Here is an 18,057-nt window from a genome sequence, read left to right as displayed (position 1 = left end):
TTATAACCCTTAACTTTATACAACCGTATTTGCATATAGTTTAGCTGATAGTGGGACATTTTTTCCCCTTCTGGTTCAAACTGATTAAAAATAAACCCAATATATTATGTTCAAGTCTACACCAGCCTTCATTGCTTCAAACTGTAATTGCCTTATTACATAGAAAGAATCACTAGAATGGGAATCAAACTCACTTGACCACAATTAGGAAAATACTTTTATTTTCATAAATCTGATATAAACTAGGTTTTAGCCACAAGATTTAGGATTTGTTTTGTGGGGTAAGGGTGGGAAGTGATGGTATTGTTGACACATTCCATCAGCAAACTAAGTTAATAACTGTTTGTAAAACTTTGGCTATTTCATAGATGCATCCTAGTTAAATAAAAGTGCTATATTACAAAGGGCAAAATATTAAATATGAAATACTTTTTTTTTTCCCCATGACAAAGAATTGCTACCCCCTTCTCTTGGCAGTTTTTAATTTTTACTATTGCTAAGACACTGCATGAAGGGCCAAAAACCAGAATACTATTTGGGAAAATACGTAACCAGCACAATCCAAATGGTACTTGTATATTTGTGTAATTACATGTAATACTGCTTCTAATCATGGGGCTAGTTATTTTGCACATAGAAACTTATATTTCATTGGTAAAGTTCTTGATAAAAAACAACACAGTTGTTTTACTGTACAAGCAAGCAACAGAACTATATCAAAATATACAGTTTTTGTTTTTTTATTTTTAAATTTATCCCTTTGTAAAGCTTTTTCAATGACTTCTACTAGTACCTGTATCTATTTTCTCTTAACACTTGCCTATTGGACCGCAAACGATGAAACCGAGGTCAACTGAAGTCTCAGTCAGTTCAGAACTTCTGTGAATGTGAATCTGGGCCTCGACTGTGTCAGAGTAATAGCAGCTTAAGAAGGAGGAATCATATCACACATCAAATACCAGACAGATTTTATATAGTGAAGGGTTCTAAGGATTTGGACTTAAAACAGATGCCTTATGCCCTGTTACTGTGGTCTCCAGGAACAATTTGTCTTCCTTACTATTCAAAGTGCTTTTTCTCTAGCGGGTAACTCAGCATAATATATGAAGTGATATCCCAATAACGATTTTGGTAAATGTCTAATATTACGTCAGATTTAGATCTGCAGAGAAGTTTAAACTCGGAAAGAGTTCAAAGCTATCTATAATTTATTTACTGTTATTAACTGGTAACTCCAGGAGGTTTTATGACATAAAACACAAATAGAAATCTACACAAACAAAGCAAACAAACAATTTTTACATGAAGTATGCAGTGTTGAAAGGTCTTCTCAGTGGCACTTTACGACAGTTTGCCTCTTCTGAGTCTTGGGGAAACTACTCCTCATTTTGGGACTTCTAATTCTGCAGAGGGAGCCCAAAACTTTGCACGGTGTAAACTAAATAGATCTACGTGGTGCCAAGTAGCATGAGACAGGACAGGTTTGGCTTTAATCTCCCCTTCTGGCTGTCAGAGAGAACAGCTACGATAAGAGGAAATAAAACCCAACAGTCACATCTCAGGTAACTCAGATTTTAACGTGATATACAGGATGTCTTTAGAAAACAAAACAAAACCTGAAAACAAGTAATAGAAACCAATGTAAACTTCCTAAACTAACTCAGCTGAGGTAACAGGTAGCCAGTTTAATTGGCTGATTGGGAAAAATTTATCGTCTTTTAAACACACTTGTACCTGAATTGGAAACAGCAGTGCATCACAACACTAGAGCATTTTCATGTAATTAAAGCAATGGATGGTGATGTAGATTCTACAGCTTTCATGACATTCATTAGCTGCCCAAATTATTGCTGAGTTTTGATCTGTAAATTATAAGTGTCAAGGAGGCTGTAAAACTATATTCAAATTAAATCAATAATATGCATAAAGTATTCTGTGTTCACTGCAAATATATTAAATATACAGCTCTTACTCGAGCATTATTTTCATAAAATTAACCCCCCAACAAAATTATAATGCCTTTTGTTGTAATTTTACACCATTGTGTATTTGATAGTACATACAAGTTCAGAAACTTATGAACTTCAAGAAATATTACATGCAAAACGTCTCTGAAAGCAATTTGCACTTCTAAACAAATACTGAAATGTTCGGTCAGTAAATCATTGATGCACTCAACACTGGGTTATTTACAACGAAATAATTAAAGAATAAATTCAAAATCAGTTTATAATTTAAGTGCAGAGTCTGGGGTCAGTCTTCATCGCTAGAATCTGAATCTTCCGATGAAGACGATGTACTGTCAGATCCAGATGAAGCATCTGCTTTCTCTGAACCCTCATCTGTGCTGTTTTCATTGTGAGAGCTTGGCTCTGTTCCCCCTTTGTCTTCCTGATCTCTAACCCTAGAATTTTCCTCCTTTTCTTCTGTGGGCTTGGCTGAGCCTGTGTCATTGCTTTCACTGTTCTGTACATCAAAAATATTAGACTGAGACAAAGCTGGGATATGAAGATTAAGGCCTGGAGTGAGAAGCATCCCTGGGTAAAGTATGTTGGACAAAAGTAATGGGTTAAGAGAGAGAGGACTGGCAGCTGCAGCAGCAGAGGATGTCGAAGGAGAACCTGAAACAGAGTTTTCACCACCGGTATCCGTGTTTTGGTCTTCTGTCCTTTCTTTCTTTGTATCTGCCTCCTTTGACGCGGTTCCCTTTTTTTCCTCTGAAACAGACTCCGCAGACTTTGTCAGGAGCCCTCCCATGCCCAGCAGGTTTGGTAATCCAGCCATCCCCGAGAGCAGCATGGGGAACATGGCAGCCACGCTCTTCGCTTCTCCTCCAGCAGTTAAGCCCGCTGGCATTCCCATGAGTCCCGCGGTAACTTGCAGCGACTGCAGGTTCTGCAGGTTTTGTTGTAAGGCCTGAAGACTGGGCAGATCCACCCCTGGAAGCAAGCCGTTAGCTAGCAGAGGGTTAACCGGCACGCTCGCAGCCGTGGCAGGCGCGGCAGCTGCTGTGGCCTTCGCAATCTCGCTCTTGGGGCGCCTTCCTCTCCGGCTTACTTCTTCCCGCACAACGGGTCCAGTGAGAATACGGTCAAACATACCTTCGGGAAGAAATCCCTGCAAAAGACACATTGGGTATTTTTAGTATTTTGAGAGATTCAAGATGAAAAAGTAACAGCAAACAAAAATCCCAGGGGTACAGTAACAGTGTCCCTGATTATTCTGGTATGTTAGCAGAGCACAGTGACCTCCAGACGGCTCACGGCAATTTGTGGTGACTCGGTGTTGGCACTTCTCAAACATCTAGAGGCCCATTTCCACAGGGAGGTTAACACAGGTATCTTCTCAGATCCTTTGCTAACTCATCCTTATAGATCTGTTTGCAGATCAAGCCAACTGTAGCTATCTATAGGAGCAGTCGCAATTTACGATCCAAGCCAGTGTTGCTTTACAATACTACCACATTCCAATCATTTGACAGATTAATAAAAAAAAGTTACTCAATTTAAAGTTATTTAAATAAATAAATTTAACTTGAGCTAAATAAATGTAAATTTATTTAACTCGAGCTAAATAAATTTAACTCAAGTTAAATATGTGTGATTGCACATAGACCACCAATCTATGAGCCCTTTTCATTATTGCTAGTGTTTGTTTAATGCTCTCATATTTCACCTCAACCCTAAACTTCACAATAAACAGTAAAGAGGCAAGTTTGATTAAAATGAAATTCAGAGCATTTCTTTTTTGGGCTTACTCAGCATTACTTCACCTCTGTAAGCGCTCCTAACGAGCAATGAAGAGAGAATTGCAATGGATGCAAATATTCTCTTTGAAATGCTCCGTCTTGACAACTCTTAAAAACGGTAATCGTAAGATCAACTATTACTCACCCCCCTCCATGCTACAACAGCCTTTTTTTTTTTTGCAACAAGTATTTGTGATTTCAACTAGCCTAATACAATTAGAGGAACTCACAACTTATGCTCAGTTCCTCTGTCCTGTGGGAAAAGTTATTCTGCCATTATTTATACCTTTATTCACTGCAGTGTAATCTTGTTCCTAGTTACCTATTTTTCTACCAGAACATCCTGCGCGGATACCGGAGCCTGGCATTTAGACCTTCACAGAGAGATTACAAGTTCTGTTGATAGCGAGCTAGAAAAAGATTAACTTGCTCATTTCTGTGCCAGAGGCTGAAGGTGTAGTGTAAATATAACACAGTTTGGTCAAGTTACAGCAGGTGAGGAAATATGATTTCACAAGAATATTGGACAAAACTACCTTCACTTCTGTTAGTCACATGGAATGGAAAGGGGTAACTAGGTTACCCACAAACTATTCTTGATTAAACAGCACAATTTTCTGCAGTTCAGAATACGTCCTTATCTTCAAGGCAAACAGGGAATTAACTCAGAACCACACACCGTGCTTGAGCCAGTGACACTTAAAAGGAAAGAGATACCAGCTCTATAATAGTTCCTGTCACAAAAATGCTTATCTACTGTTTTCTTAGAACTATGGACCAAGTCTATCAAAAAACTTTCTTCTTTTAAATATAACCAAGTACAAACCTCAAACTCGCTGAATGCATCTTGCTAGTTAGAAGCTGGCTCAGGACTACCAGGGCGTGCAGTACTTTTATCATTAACTTTGTTGGTAATGCACGCAGAAGGAATACCTGGGCAACACTGAAGTTCTAGTGTAGACTTACTCTTAAAAATATACTAATACATTAAACTCGGTCCCTCCACTAAAGTCTAGTCACTAGTTTTTAGCTAAAAAACAAAACCTCTAAGAAATAGAAATTCTAAGTTGCAGAAAATAGCTATATTAATACTTGATTTACATTTTCAGTGAGGATAGAAATTTCTTGAAGGGGCACACAAAGTAAAGGAATTAAAAAGTGAAATAAATATTTAAAACTATATTTATCTCCTCCCTAATTGTAACTTTAAAAATAAGAAAGTACCTTTCCTAAAAACCTTCAAGGCTACACTTATGAGACGAATAAGTCACGGTATTACAGCACCTTCAACCAAATCTCTAATTTGGGGTTGCAGCAACTGTCTCTCCCTTCCTTCCTTCTCACAGCTGTGCCAGCAAATCAATTTAGGGAACTGAGGGGGCACAAAAAAAGCTAATATAACAGCAGAAATGAAAAGCACATCTTTTTGTACGCTTTTTTATTTTTTCCCCCTGCTTGCCTTGTTCATTTTCATTTAAGATACATTTCACATCACAGTTATCTTATTCTACAAATACTCACAGACTGTTTTACAACTTCTCCCCATTCAGGAGCCACTCCATACTCTGGATTTTCTTTCAAGAACCTGCACAAATCCTTCAGAGGGGGAGCAAATGCACCCCCCACCTGAGAAGCAGAAGACAAGAGGTCAGGACATACTTCTCATTCAATAAAAAAAAGACAACATTCATATCTGACACTGTTTCATTGTTGCCTTTTATATAAAATGATACAGTCTCACTTGAAATATCCATGAGTATGATACAGCTTTTGACTGATTCCTGGTGGTATATGCAAGATACTCTTCATTTGTTCTAAATCTACTAAATTCAAACTTATCGTTTAAACTCATACTTTGCAACTTCAATATCTGACATTTTTTTTCAATGTTTAATACCAGTTTACTTAGACATGCAATAAATGGAAGAGCACATGAATAGAGAACAACAGTGGTCCAAATATTACCAAGAAGGTTGTAACTACAATCCTGTTGAACTTTTCTGCTAGATCAGTCCTACTCTATCATCTCAGTCAACTCCTAGAAATACTTCTATTAAAGAGGATCTGCTTCTCTTGTGAAATTATAATAAATTAAGTAATAAAGTAACAGTCTCAGGTGCAGTATGTAAATTTATTAGGGAAACAAGAGCTAATATGAAAACGCAGACAGCAAGCACAGATCAAATCTCTCATTCCTCGATCATCAACTCTGAGAAGATTCCTCAGGGCACGGCTTACTAGAAGAGCAGGCAAGGGGTCTGTTTTTCTTGAGACTACCAACCACAGAGGTTCCTCTTTAGAGCTGCTGCCTCAATGCACTGAAGAGGCTGAAGACTCTCAAATTCTGCCTCACTTTCCTCTACATATGCACAAAGCTCCCAACCTTAATATAGCAGCATAAACCAAATTTCCTGCCTCCCTTGCAACTGTCCTCTAAGAAAAGGACAAGCCAGCAGCACCACAGCAGAAAATGCTGCACCTACTGACACACGACCTCACAGACTCCCGCAGGGCTGCTGCTCTGGTCCTACACCGACCTTCACAGATGCCAGCCCACACATCTGTCCAAGTTTGTTCAAACAACAGGAATGCTCTGCATCCTTTTCTTGAATATTGCCTTTTAGCCTCCCCCAGGGACTGTTCAGATGCATTATGCCTTTCCCAAACATGGATCACCCATCCAAAAACTTGAGTTCAACACCTGGTCTCCCATCTTCCACTGCTAGGATTTTACACAAGAATTTCCCTTCTACTTTCATTCCCCTGTTACACTGTTAATCTAGCAAGGGGATTTATTATGGATATATACTGGTGAACCATAAAGGCTAAATGCCAGAGATAACTGAAAAAAAAAGAAAAAAAGAAAAACAATTCAATGCACAGGATTTAAGTTATCCCAATGGACAAATTTCTATACATGATGCACCACCAATATAATTTTAATCATGTCAAAAGTACTGATGAGAAGATGCACACAAAATTCAGACCTTGAGAGAATGTTGGTGTTTCGAACAGAATAATGTATACTTCAACGGCCAGGCCTCTGGCACAAATATTGCCATATATCAAGTGTTCAGTTTTAACAATATCTTACATATTTCCGTAATTGCAAAAAAATTAGTAGAAGATTGTCACAGATGTTCTTGTTCGGTGCCAAAACCTCACAAACCCCTTTCATTTTTACAGAGTTTTGTAGCAAGCGTATTATATAGAGTTCTTAATTTCAGGCAACTTTTCATTTGGGAACATCAGAATGGGAACAGTATTACAAATACCTTTCTTGCGTTTCTTCTATTTATGAGCTGAACACGTTCTTCCCCAGTTAAACTATTAACGTCCAGTTTATTAGGGTTTCGACAACGGTGTCTTTTTTGCTTAGGTCTCCCATCGTGCAGCTGCATCCTCTGTTAAAAATGAATTAAAAAGCTAATCACCCTTCCAATATAACATTTTTAAAAATGGTACAATATCTGTGTATCCCCTTAGAGTCAGGCATTCATCTGAAGTCATCTTTGATTTCAGAAATATTTTAATAATAACGCTAATTTACTAATCACAATCTCATATAACAAGTAGCCCAGTAAATAGCATTACATCCTCTCTCTGATGCCTCTACCCATTGCTTTGTTTTAATAATTTTTCAGTTTTCAACAGTGCTTTAACTGCCAGGAATGTTGCTGCTTTTTTGCCTTATAACATCTCTATGGAGAAATAAGGTTGTTATTGTAGATATCACACATATGATTTTATTACATTCTGTCCAACCTTAACAAATTTCAAATTCAGAGATAACACAACAATGTACTCATACAAACACCACTACCCTAGCACTGTAATGCAGGTATGACATACATCCTACGGCCAAGTCTTTAATCCCCTTGCACATCTCTAAATATGCTGTCCCACGGTCTCAGCTCCCATCATCAGTGTCAAGATAATACGAGTTCTCTTATCTTTGATTTTTTTTTTCAGTCTTAGGTGTAATTAGGCAAAGCTCAGGTGTCTTTGTTTAGTATTGTTTTTCTTAGCAATTACATTTATGAGGGAAAAGGAAGTCTTGCAGAGCTCACGTTACCTAATAAGAAACAGAAATTTTCTTTTTCCTAAACCATCTAGAAAAACAAAGGAATAATTCCATAGAACAAAAAATGTTTTGCTATTTAGCTAAAGCAGAGCTGAAAGGAATACTCACAGGAATACAAGCTCCTGAATCTTCAACATATCCAGGATGCTCTTTAAGCCACCTTTCTAAATCTTTTCTTTTGGGGGCATCATCACCTGCAAGCCTTGTTCCATCTTTTAGGTTAATAACAGGAACTGGACTCTCTGCATCGAGCAGGCCTTGGGATTGCGTGTAAGGGAGGGCTGGGCTTATTCCTGCAGCAACTTGACAGGAGTTAATGCCTGGATTAACCTGGAGAAATTCAAAACATTTGACTAAGTTCTCCACAGAATACAAACCATCACAGTTATTTCATGCATGGCACGACCAAGGCCACAGCCCTGCAGATCACTGTGCACACACTCACGGATGCAGGGAGACTACCCGTGCCATGGATAGCCCCCTTTCAGTCACCGTACTATCAGGCCTGTCACAGATGTTGCAGGAAAGGACATAATGAAGTGTTGCCGGGTCAAATATCAAGTTTTTAATAGTCCATTGTTAATAATACGCTGCTACTGAAAGTTGCACCGAGTTACAGGACTGTGTGCAGCCTCCGGCAGCCTTGCCGAGAACACACACCTTGATCTTCGAGGGCTATGGCAGGGATTATGCGATAGCAGGAGATGTTACATTGTGGATATAAAAAGAAAAAATACAAAAAAATAGTCTTCCTTGTATTAATTTTCTGACAGTTCATCAAAATCAGGATTAAACTTACTTCTTAAAAATAGTCATCAATATTGTATATATCTAATACCTAGTAAAACTCTGCCAGTACTCATTTGTGTAATCATAACAACTGAAAAAACACCAACCAAAAATCAAAAAACCCCCAAAACAACAAAAACTCAACAGTTTTGAGTTTTTATGTTGACAGTTGGTCATGCTCAGTTAAGAGTATAACAGTAATGGGAACTTTATTTTTGGATACAAAATTGAATTTACTTACATGATTAGGTTGTTTATTTCTATTTATAAAGAGGACATCAACTCCCTCCACATTCTTCCTTCTTCCTCTTCTCTTTTTGACTACAGGCTGACTGTCAACTATGACTCCATTGGCACTGGCTGTTAAGTGACTGGAAGTACCTAATTCGTAATGCAATATAATTAGTGTCAGATGCTTGAGCAGTTTACAAGAAACACATCTGAATAAAGAAGGAAATAAAATTACTTGAAATAGTGCAAGTGCATATAATTTCTACACACATATCTAACAGAAGTTGCCTATTGTTTTATGAATGTTTAAAACACTATTAATATAAAGCTCTGAAAAGCTACTTTACTATGAAAGTTTCCTATTAGTCCCTCCACCACCTGCAAATAAATCCATACAGGGAGAAAAGGTGTTAAAAACCGCTGACATCACATACACAGAGAAGGAGACATCCCTAAGTAAATAGTTCCAACAAGACCTTAATGCTATGTGTTGCAAAAGAACAAGAAAGTATAAAATGGAAGTGAGGGGGAGTGCTTTTTTTAAAGGAAATGTTCTCATCCATGTGTGTATGCAATCTCAACGAACTGCAGTCATTTAATCAGAAGCTGGTCTAAATTAAGCGTCCAGTTCCAGTAATTTCAAATATTTTAACCCAAATTTTACCTGCTTATATTCGTCAGTGTATGCCTACTCATACTTTTTATGAAAATAAACTATTATGTTTGGCTATAAGCCAAAAATTGGTTCCAGACTACTGTCCTCCACTGCTTCTTTATGTACAACCACAGGGAAGAGTATCAGGAGTGCAAAGTGACACAAGCATAAATCTGTAACTTCATCTTTACTTACAAACTAGCCACAGTAAGTTCCCAGTTAATGTGAATACTCTCAGTGCAGCACAATGCACTTTATATTTATTAACATCTTCTTGTGGGGGTGTTTGTAACAGCCTCCTTCTAATAAATGACCGTTACAGTAACTGACATTGAGAGAGTACTCACACGGCCCAACCTCAAGCCCGAACTCCTGTGCCCAGTTTCCCTAACACACTGGAGAGAATTCCTTCAGACCGCAGCTTCGAAGAATTAACATTGCAAACACCTTTCTCAACAGAAGAACCCAGAAGGTAAGATTTAATACTAACCCTTACGTCCTATGACATTTAGTGTACCTGATTTGGGAAGCGATTTTGGGAAGTTGACGAGGCTGGTTTCTGAAGCATTCTGGAGTTCACGTAGCCGAGCCAGGTATTGCTGCTGTCCCAATGCACATTCCTCGCTTTCAAATGGTCTTTTCTGAGACAGTCCCTGCTTCTGAAAAGTCAATTTCAAACCACCTTCCTGTTAAATAAATGCCAGGGTTAGAAGAGTCTCTTCTGCAGCAGAAATGACTGCTACATAATCAGGTTTCTTACACACAGTTACTCCAGAAGAGTTGAGGAAGAATGAAAACATCGTATTAGTCCTTAAAACAAGTCTTGCTTCTCCATGTAAAAAACCAAATCTGAAAGGAAATTTCAGGGAATTCCTTCTATGAATATAGATTTCATATTATCTATCGTCACTGAAAAAATCCAGACACTGGAAAGGTCATCTACCTCTCTAACACCGTCCTAAAAAAAAAAATAAATGTCAAACTCAATTAAAGAGGAAGTTTTCATACATTTTTCTGGGCTACAAACAGGACTCAAACTATACACATAAGAAAAGTGTTTGAAGCTCCTAGCCTGCATTTAAACTGGGAAATTTACCTATAACCTTCTACAAGGCCTGAAATAATAAAGTATTTGCTGGATAGGACATGCCGAAGCATTTAAAAAACGCCCAGACAAGAGAAATAACTTCTTTGACTAACCGGATTTCTTAGAAACAGCATATATCAGGCTGTCTGATGAAGCACCAGAATAGCCACGTTTCAATTCAGAAAGAAAAAACAATGATTCCCTCCAGTGGCTTTAGTAAATTTAACAGAAGAACAAAACAAACCCCAAAAACCCTCCCTCGCCAAATAAACCTAAAGTCAAACCCAAACCCAAACACTCAATGCCCAGAAGCAGCAGACCCAAATACCCACAAACAAGTGTGTGAAGGAAGTGAGAGTGAGAGCAGGCAGCCACTTGCAGGTAAAGCATGCCGCACACCGCAATCGCAATCAGGTCCTAGGGCAATAAAAATAAACATACGTCATTGATTTTCACTGTAAACTCCTTTTCTCGTACATGCTTCTTCACCTTTGACATCTGTGGCGACTGATCGTATTCTTCTTTAACAGCTGGCAGAGGGGGTGTTGGTGCGCTGGGCTCACTGTACTCTGCAGCTGCACCCGGGCTATCCAGAAGTTTGGTTGTGTAGAAAGATGCAACCGTACTGCTGTCATAGCTCCTTCTTGCTGAAGGCCATTTACCTTTCAGCACGGTCTGACAAATACTGTCAAGTCGATTAATCATAACACGATCCTAAAGAGCAAAGAAAACATTTTGATAAGAGTAACACTTACCAACACTGTACACGTAACATCCATGTGTTACTGTCTAATTCTAAAAATATGACAATTAACTTTTCTAATCAACTGGACTCAGGATTAGAAGATTTAAGTTACTGGATTTGTACCAATTCCTTATAAAAGCTGGTGAAAGCTGCCTCTGTACTCAGTTTCACAACAACTGTTTGTAAACAATTACCCGATCGCTCTCTTCCATACAGGGTCTGGGGCCTGCAAATGCTTGAAACATTATCGTTCTGATTTTTAAAGGGAACTACCAAAGCAGTATTTAGGTCTGAATTAGACTCACTGGTGGCAGGGTCCGAACCTGTAAGCAGCACTATAACCTACCTGGCAAACGGCATTGATAAAACTACATCTACAGACTTTAGTTCCTGCCTCATCCCAGCATCTGAAGCGATGTTATTCCCCAGCAAATCCTTTAGACAGCAAACAGAGATTTGACTTCACACACCTGCATCATACATAGATCTCGAGTCTCAGTAAACTCGGTGAAGTATATGCAGACTCCAAGAAATTCCAGGTTTTCTCAGAATTTCAGAGTGTAGTTATTTGTCAAAAAAAAAAAATTGTGAACAATAGAATTACCTGTTCTGCAAGGAGTTCCCCTACATTTTAGAGAAATCTGATTTTGTACACTCTGAATTTCATTTTCCACACCTTGAAACTTCTCCTGGAGTACAAGATTGTGATCTGGCTCTGAATTTTCCAGCTGATTTGCAACTCATGCTTGTTCCACAGAAGTAGATTCTTAAATTATGGGTTTTGATTAAAATGTAAGTAGTGGGGTTTTTTACTTTTTTTGACAGCAACATACTAAACATGCTAAAATTTCTTTAGAATTATTGAATAATACAAGCATCAAAAAAAGTCACAGAAGTTAACATTGCATGGGCTTTCCTACACTTAAAATGAAAAAGTCACAGACTAAAATCTGAAAGTATAGCACTGACTGTAAAAGCAAGTAAACTTTTCAGACCCAGAATAGATCCAAGTCAATTTCATTTTCCTTGTATGTCAGGAAAGAAAGCTACCCAAAACAGATCACAGTTGAAGTTCAGGGACTGAACAGGCATTCTAGCAATTCACAATTGTTGCTTCAATCTTCTTACTTAAGCTAAGAATTGGAAGTGTAAGAAACTGGCCTGTGGTCTCCTACGCTCCGTCAGCCAGAGAAATTCAGATATGACTCAACTGTTTAAAAATACTGAGTTCTTATTTCTAGAAAGATGAATTTCCAGTCACTTAGTCTTACTATCTTTTCAAAGCATACTTCAGAATTTCACTAATTTCACTAATTCACATATGTAATCATATAGCTAAATTTTCAGATAAAAGCTGTGTTATACCAGTGCTTCACCCAGTCTGTAATTTAACACGACTTTGGATTTTGCCACGTAGCTGAATGACTCCTACTGCTATGAAGAAAGTATTTCTAGTCTTTAGCTCAATCAGTTTCTTGCTCCGTTTCATTTTTTACATTCTTTTGGACTTCTCTAAATAATCTCTCTCACAGAATTAAAATCATCTAAAAATCTGATAAATTATCTCATTTTCATCTTAAATATGCTTCCTTTAAAGTTTTGTTTCCTAAGCATTTCTCTCTTGTACCAAAAGAGCTACACGACCGTTGTATAAAATGCTTTGCTGTAATATTACTATTATTAACCACTAACAAAATTCTCTTTTTTTCCAAGATCTGCCCACACTCCGTGGTACGGTTTTAACATATTTAATTGAGTACTGACGTCACAGCCCACCTTCCCTACAACTTTGGTTTTCAAAGTACTATTAGAAACTTGCCTTCGGCCAGTGGGATGCAGCCAACATGTATCCACCCTGCAGGAGGTAACTGGAATTGGGTGTCCCATTGTTCATCTGGAAACTGTCCTGCGTCTCGTCCTGTGTTGTACTCAGAGAGGCTACACTCTCTTCATCAAACGCTTTTATATGCGTGGTTCCTTCTGCTAAATAAAACCACTACCATCAATTGATGTCGTAAAGAAGTTAAACACTCATTCTAAGAGGTTCAGGTGAACGAAATACACAGAACAACGTTCAGAGAAAGTCCAAACACAAAGTTCAACTGAAAAAGTCATTGTCAGGCTTTTCAGGATGACGGCTGATCCTTTTTTAGGCATGTAATTCCTGTTAATATTTCAAGAGCTTAACACGGTGAACATTTAGCTATTTGAAAACAATCGTGCTTCAGAGTAATCTGATAGATAGTCCTCATTTAACATATCTCCTTTGTAAGCCAATATGCTCTAAAATACAGAATTGAAATTAAAAGTGTCTATAACAAGAACATGACAAATCTATTCGGATGCCACTTTAAATAAACCACCTTGTTTCATTTACTGGATGGAATGCTGGAGGTTCCATGTCCTGAACACATGTGTCTGCATCACTTAATTTAGAAATTTTTAATCACATAGGATTTTTTTATAGTATCTTTCCAAGCAGGTCCTTTCACTTTCTTATAATTCTCATTAGTATTTTACTTTTGCCTCCAACCAGACAACAATATGAATTTCACTATGACATGAGGAAACAGTCCAAATCTCAAAAAATACCAAAAGGTGCTTCCAGAAATAGGTAAATATCACATCAGCACTGAGTAAGAGCACTGAGGGACAATTCTACAGAAATCAAATCTATCCTTAACAATAGCTACGGATCAAGTCATTGATTATAATTAATTATACAGCTCCCCTTCAAAGACATTTCAAATGTGAGAAGTATGCCAAAGCTCCATGATCACTGTACAACGTATGAAATAAAACCTGGGCTTAAAATTAAAATGCAGATGAAGTTAAGAGAACTTTCCAGCATTTACCAATCTCTTCAATACCAACACAGAGGAAAATAGCTACAAAAAGAAAGGATGACTGATTTAGAAGATTCTGCAGTCGGAGGATGGCACAATTACTTGCCTAAACAGACTGAGCTGGCAGAAAGCAAGCCTAATATTTGGACTCACAGCACACGGCATAGCATTCACCAGCTAAATCTAAATATTTATGTCATATAAGCCTGCCTTTTCTTTTACTGTTTTAATGTTTGCATACAAGTGTTTCCCTGAAAATGTCTTTCTGCTACAGGCAGCAACATCTTAATCATTTGAAGTGGCATTTTACTTGCCCAGTGGCATTTTATTTAAGTGGCATTTTACCAGTAAATTAACCCTCTGGCTTCCATTTGTCATTTCCACAGACAACAGGATCCATCTGATTAACATAACGCCTTTTACCTGAGGCATTGGAAAAAAATATAAAATAGCTTATTTACTTGTGTTGTAACCCCACTGCCTAATCTCATCCTCTTCCTTTTTCTGTTACCATTTGTTATCACACAGCAGAAAAATCTTTGCACGTTCTGAGTCTCAATGGGGCAAGAGTAGAGGACACTTCATAGTATCAAAGTAAGGGAATGTATTAAATAATGATTGGTTAAGTTTATTAAAAATTTTACATCACTTCACTGATCAGAGGTTTTTGCTTCTACTTCAAAGTTTTCAGAAGTGTCTCCATGTCACTTGGTTCTATGCTCTGTAACAGCTTCAGTCCTTTCTAAGCAGGTACTATTTTTAAGTGTTTGAAAATTTCCAGTGCAAATACACAGCTTGGCCACTTCCAGTTTACAAGAAAAGGCAGCTGACGTTACTCTAGAGCTCGGACAGGAAGAAACTTGCAGATTTCATGAAAGCACAATGAGGAAACTAGGAAAATAGGCAAGCAGGAATGGAAAAACAAATGCAAACCAAAAGAATTTCTATATTTAGGAAGAAAAAGAAACAGCAGTAGGGAATACACACACACAGAGAATACATTTCGAGAAAACATCAGCCATTCAACTCTTCTCCCACACGTGAACCACACGCACAGAAAGCTCGCTTAGGCAATCAGTCAAGAAATCTCAAGTACCGCATGTGAAGCACTCATATGAAGCAAAGAAAAAGCTGTATCCCTGAAATGCTTCCAACTCACTTGAAGAATCAAGCAAATACGTTTATTTAAGTTTACTTTTGTGGGATTTAATATCCTTTTTAGACGCTTTTCCTTTAAGAATACACTTGTTCAATTTAAGAGTTAGACTGCAGAAATAAGACTACACACATACCACGTTTTTGTGCCTCCTCTTCATCACTATCACTCTCTTCAGACGATGACGATGATGACGATGACGATGATGAAGATGATGATGATGAGGATGAAGATGCTGAAGAACAAGATGAAGATGATGAAGAGCTAGAGCCTGATCGAGAGTGTGAACAAGATGAGGAAGACGAAGAGGATGAAGAAGATGACCTGGAAGAACAGGATGATCTATCTGAGTCAGAGTCTGAGTCTGAGCTAGAGTCAGATCCTCTTTTGCTGACTCTCTGTTTTTTGGAAGCTGGGTTTGGAGTTAGAGGCTCTGTCCTTGCTGCCACCATGCGCCTGTCTGTTTCAGTCTTCACGCTAGGTTTGTGGTCAGTATTTTGTATTGGTGGGCCATTTTTTGGACTCAAAGGTTCGCATTTCATTATTGTCTGTGTCTCCTCTGTAGACATAGATTCCTCTTCAGAAGACTGAGGATCCTCTTTCAGATTTTCGTTTTTAGCTTTTGCGTCCTCAAAAGCATTGACTTTAGCATCTGACAATCTTGACTGAGGTGTAAGAGGAGAAGCAGATAATGCCATCTGGTACTGATGCAAGAGCGGAGTAGAAGTCCTTGAGAGTGCCACTTTATTTGAATTATAGTTCCTCTGGGCAGACATAAATGAGAGTTCAGGATCACGAAGAATATGATAATCTGTCCTGCTAACTCCGTGTTTAGCAGCTCCAATAAGTAAATCCCTGTCGTGAGTCCCACACTCCCACCAGACAGGTAAGTCTGGGTTTGGCTGGCATAGTTTTAGTCGTTCAAACAACTGTGGGTGTCTAAGAGCTTGTTCTCGCACTTTCCTTAGGAGTTCAATGCGATACAAAGTCCGAGAGGCACGCTCCTCTGTAATTGGTTGAATAAAAACGTTTGGGTCTACGAGTTCTGCATTAAAATAAAACAAAGATGAGAATCCAGAGGAAAAACCAACCAAACAACAAACGCACCGCAAATCAATACTAGAAGTTAATACATGTCTCCCCATTATAAGCTTTCAACTTTACACTTAGCAGTTTCCTTATTTCCTTCTCCCCATTTTTTTTTTGGAACACATGGAAGAAAAACCTTTTCAAGATAAGCACTTGTGACAGAAATTAAAGAAAAAACTGAAAGTAAAAATATATACACCCACCTTCTTTTGAGGGGAGACGACAGACTCTTCGGCACATTGACATAAACGCATACAAATACTTCTCTAAGCTCTCATCAGTTTTCTTATGTAGTCTAGCCATTGCTCTAAATTTGGTCCAATCAAATCGTCCCCTTTCAGGGTCAAACACCACTCCAAATGTGGACACGACTCTGTAAAAGTCAGCTTCTTCTCTTCTTGTCCATCTTGATTGGCAAGAAAAAAATATTGGAAACTGTAATTTTCTTCCCTATATCACGCAGCTACCAATTATCATTTCTTCCATATTTTTTATATAGCAATCTATTAAAAATATATATTTGCGTGCTGCACATACCTTTGCTGTCTTTCAATCTTGGCAGCCATCTTGGGATTTAGAGCAGCTTCTTCATAGGGAGGCTGCATCACACTGGTCTGTATTGGGAATGCTGGCTGGATCTGCTGGGCCTGCCTGTTCTTACTTGTCCGCTGATAAGCTGTTATTAGGCGGCGAAGTCTTGTTGTCAAAGCTGACTGAGTTGGCCAATAGATTTTGTCTCCTTCCATCATTTGTCCATCTAGATTAAAACAAAATCACCAGAAAAATAAAGAAGTTAATCATTGCTGATGCCCATCGTCAGACAATCTAAATATTTTAGCCAAGAGTCAGAAGAATTTATCAATTCAAAATAGAACTGGCTCAGATTTGAAGTTGCATTTATTTACCTCCATCTGCTATTACTAGGTCACCTGGGGATGAAACGTCATCCTGTAGAAAAACAAAAGCAAAGTAAAATTTAAAATGTAGCCCCCTCCAGAGACTTAGGTTAAACTTATATGTTGCAGACAGTTTATGGATACGACTAAGAACAAGAGTGACATATTTTGGACAAATGGCTAACAACGCATACGACAATTATACAACAATTCCCTCCCGGTCCCCCACAATTACACAACTGCAGAAACACATGAAATAAGTTCTATCAGTTCAGAGAAATACAGGAAAAACGCAATAATTTGCTCAACAAAAAGGTGGGAATATTACATGCTAAGTGTGTGAAAAAGAGCTATTAATAGGTGCCTACTATACCTCTATATCATCTTTAAACATTGCTGGTGCTGGTTTATATTCTGGATCTTCTACATCCCTGTTAAAATTTCAACACAAAAGAACCCGTCTTAGTAGTACTTTACAAGTCCTTACGTGCTTTTAAATTAAGCAAAACTGATTTAAATTTAGGTAGCTATACTGTATTTACTTTTCTATTTGAAACAAGGAAAATACTTGGCAGCTTTGGCTGGAATCGTGCGCCCTACCAGCTCACTGTCTCATTCAAAGATGTTCTTTATGGCCACCACTGTGAACCTCACTGATGAAGCAATAAATAAAAGCAGTTCTCCCTTCCAGCAGTTAGCAGTGATACTCAAATTGATCTACTGGGGTTACT

The 18,057-nt window shown here is 38.1% G+C and overlaps 1 protein-coding gene across 1 annotated transcript in view; it reads right to left on the bottom strand.

The window, feature by feature from the left end:
* Positions 1-1,140: 1,140 nt before the first annotated feature.
* CHD9 (chromodomain helicase DNA binding protein 9) overlaps positions 1,141-18,057 on the bottom strand; it is a 54,490-nt gene continuing 37,573 nt past the window's right edge. Inside the window, exons 27-39 of the mRNA XM_009869820.1 lie at positions 17,700-17,757; positions 17,336-17,378; positions 16,968-17,187; positions 16,634-16,836; positions 15,478-16,386; positions 13,159-13,319; positions 11,036-11,308; positions 10,025-10,193; positions 8,863-9,002; positions 7,941-8,162; positions 7,024-7,152; positions 5,270-5,374; positions 1,141-3,117 (exon numbers count right to left, since the gene is read on the bottom strand). Coding sequence (XP_009868122.1) covers positions 2,254-3,117; positions 5,270-5,374; positions 7,024-7,152; positions 7,941-8,162; positions 8,863-9,002; positions 10,025-10,193; positions 11,036-11,308; positions 13,159-13,319; positions 15,478-16,386; positions 16,634-16,836; positions 16,968-17,187; positions 17,336-17,378; positions 17,700-17,757 — 3,496 coding nt within the window. The 3' untranslated portion in view covers positions 1,141-2,253. The remainder of the gene's footprint in view (positions 3,118-5,269; positions 5,375-7,023; positions 7,153-7,940; positions 8,163-8,862; positions 9,003-10,024; positions 10,194-11,035; positions 11,309-13,158; positions 13,320-15,477; positions 16,387-16,633; positions 16,837-16,967; positions 17,188-17,335; positions 17,379-17,699; positions 17,758-18,057) is intronic.

The sequence above is a fragment of the Apaloderma vittatum genome, unplaced genomic scaffold (assembly GCF_000703405.1).
Source record: "Apaloderma vittatum isolate BGI_N311 unplaced genomic scaffold, ASM70340v1 scaffold38285, whole genome shotgun sequence".
Classification (NCBI taxonomy): Eukaryota; Metazoa; Chordata; class Aves; order Trogoniformes; family Trogonidae; genus Apaloderma; species Apaloderma vittatum.
This window is presented reverse-complemented; position numbering and strand designations above follow the sequence as displayed.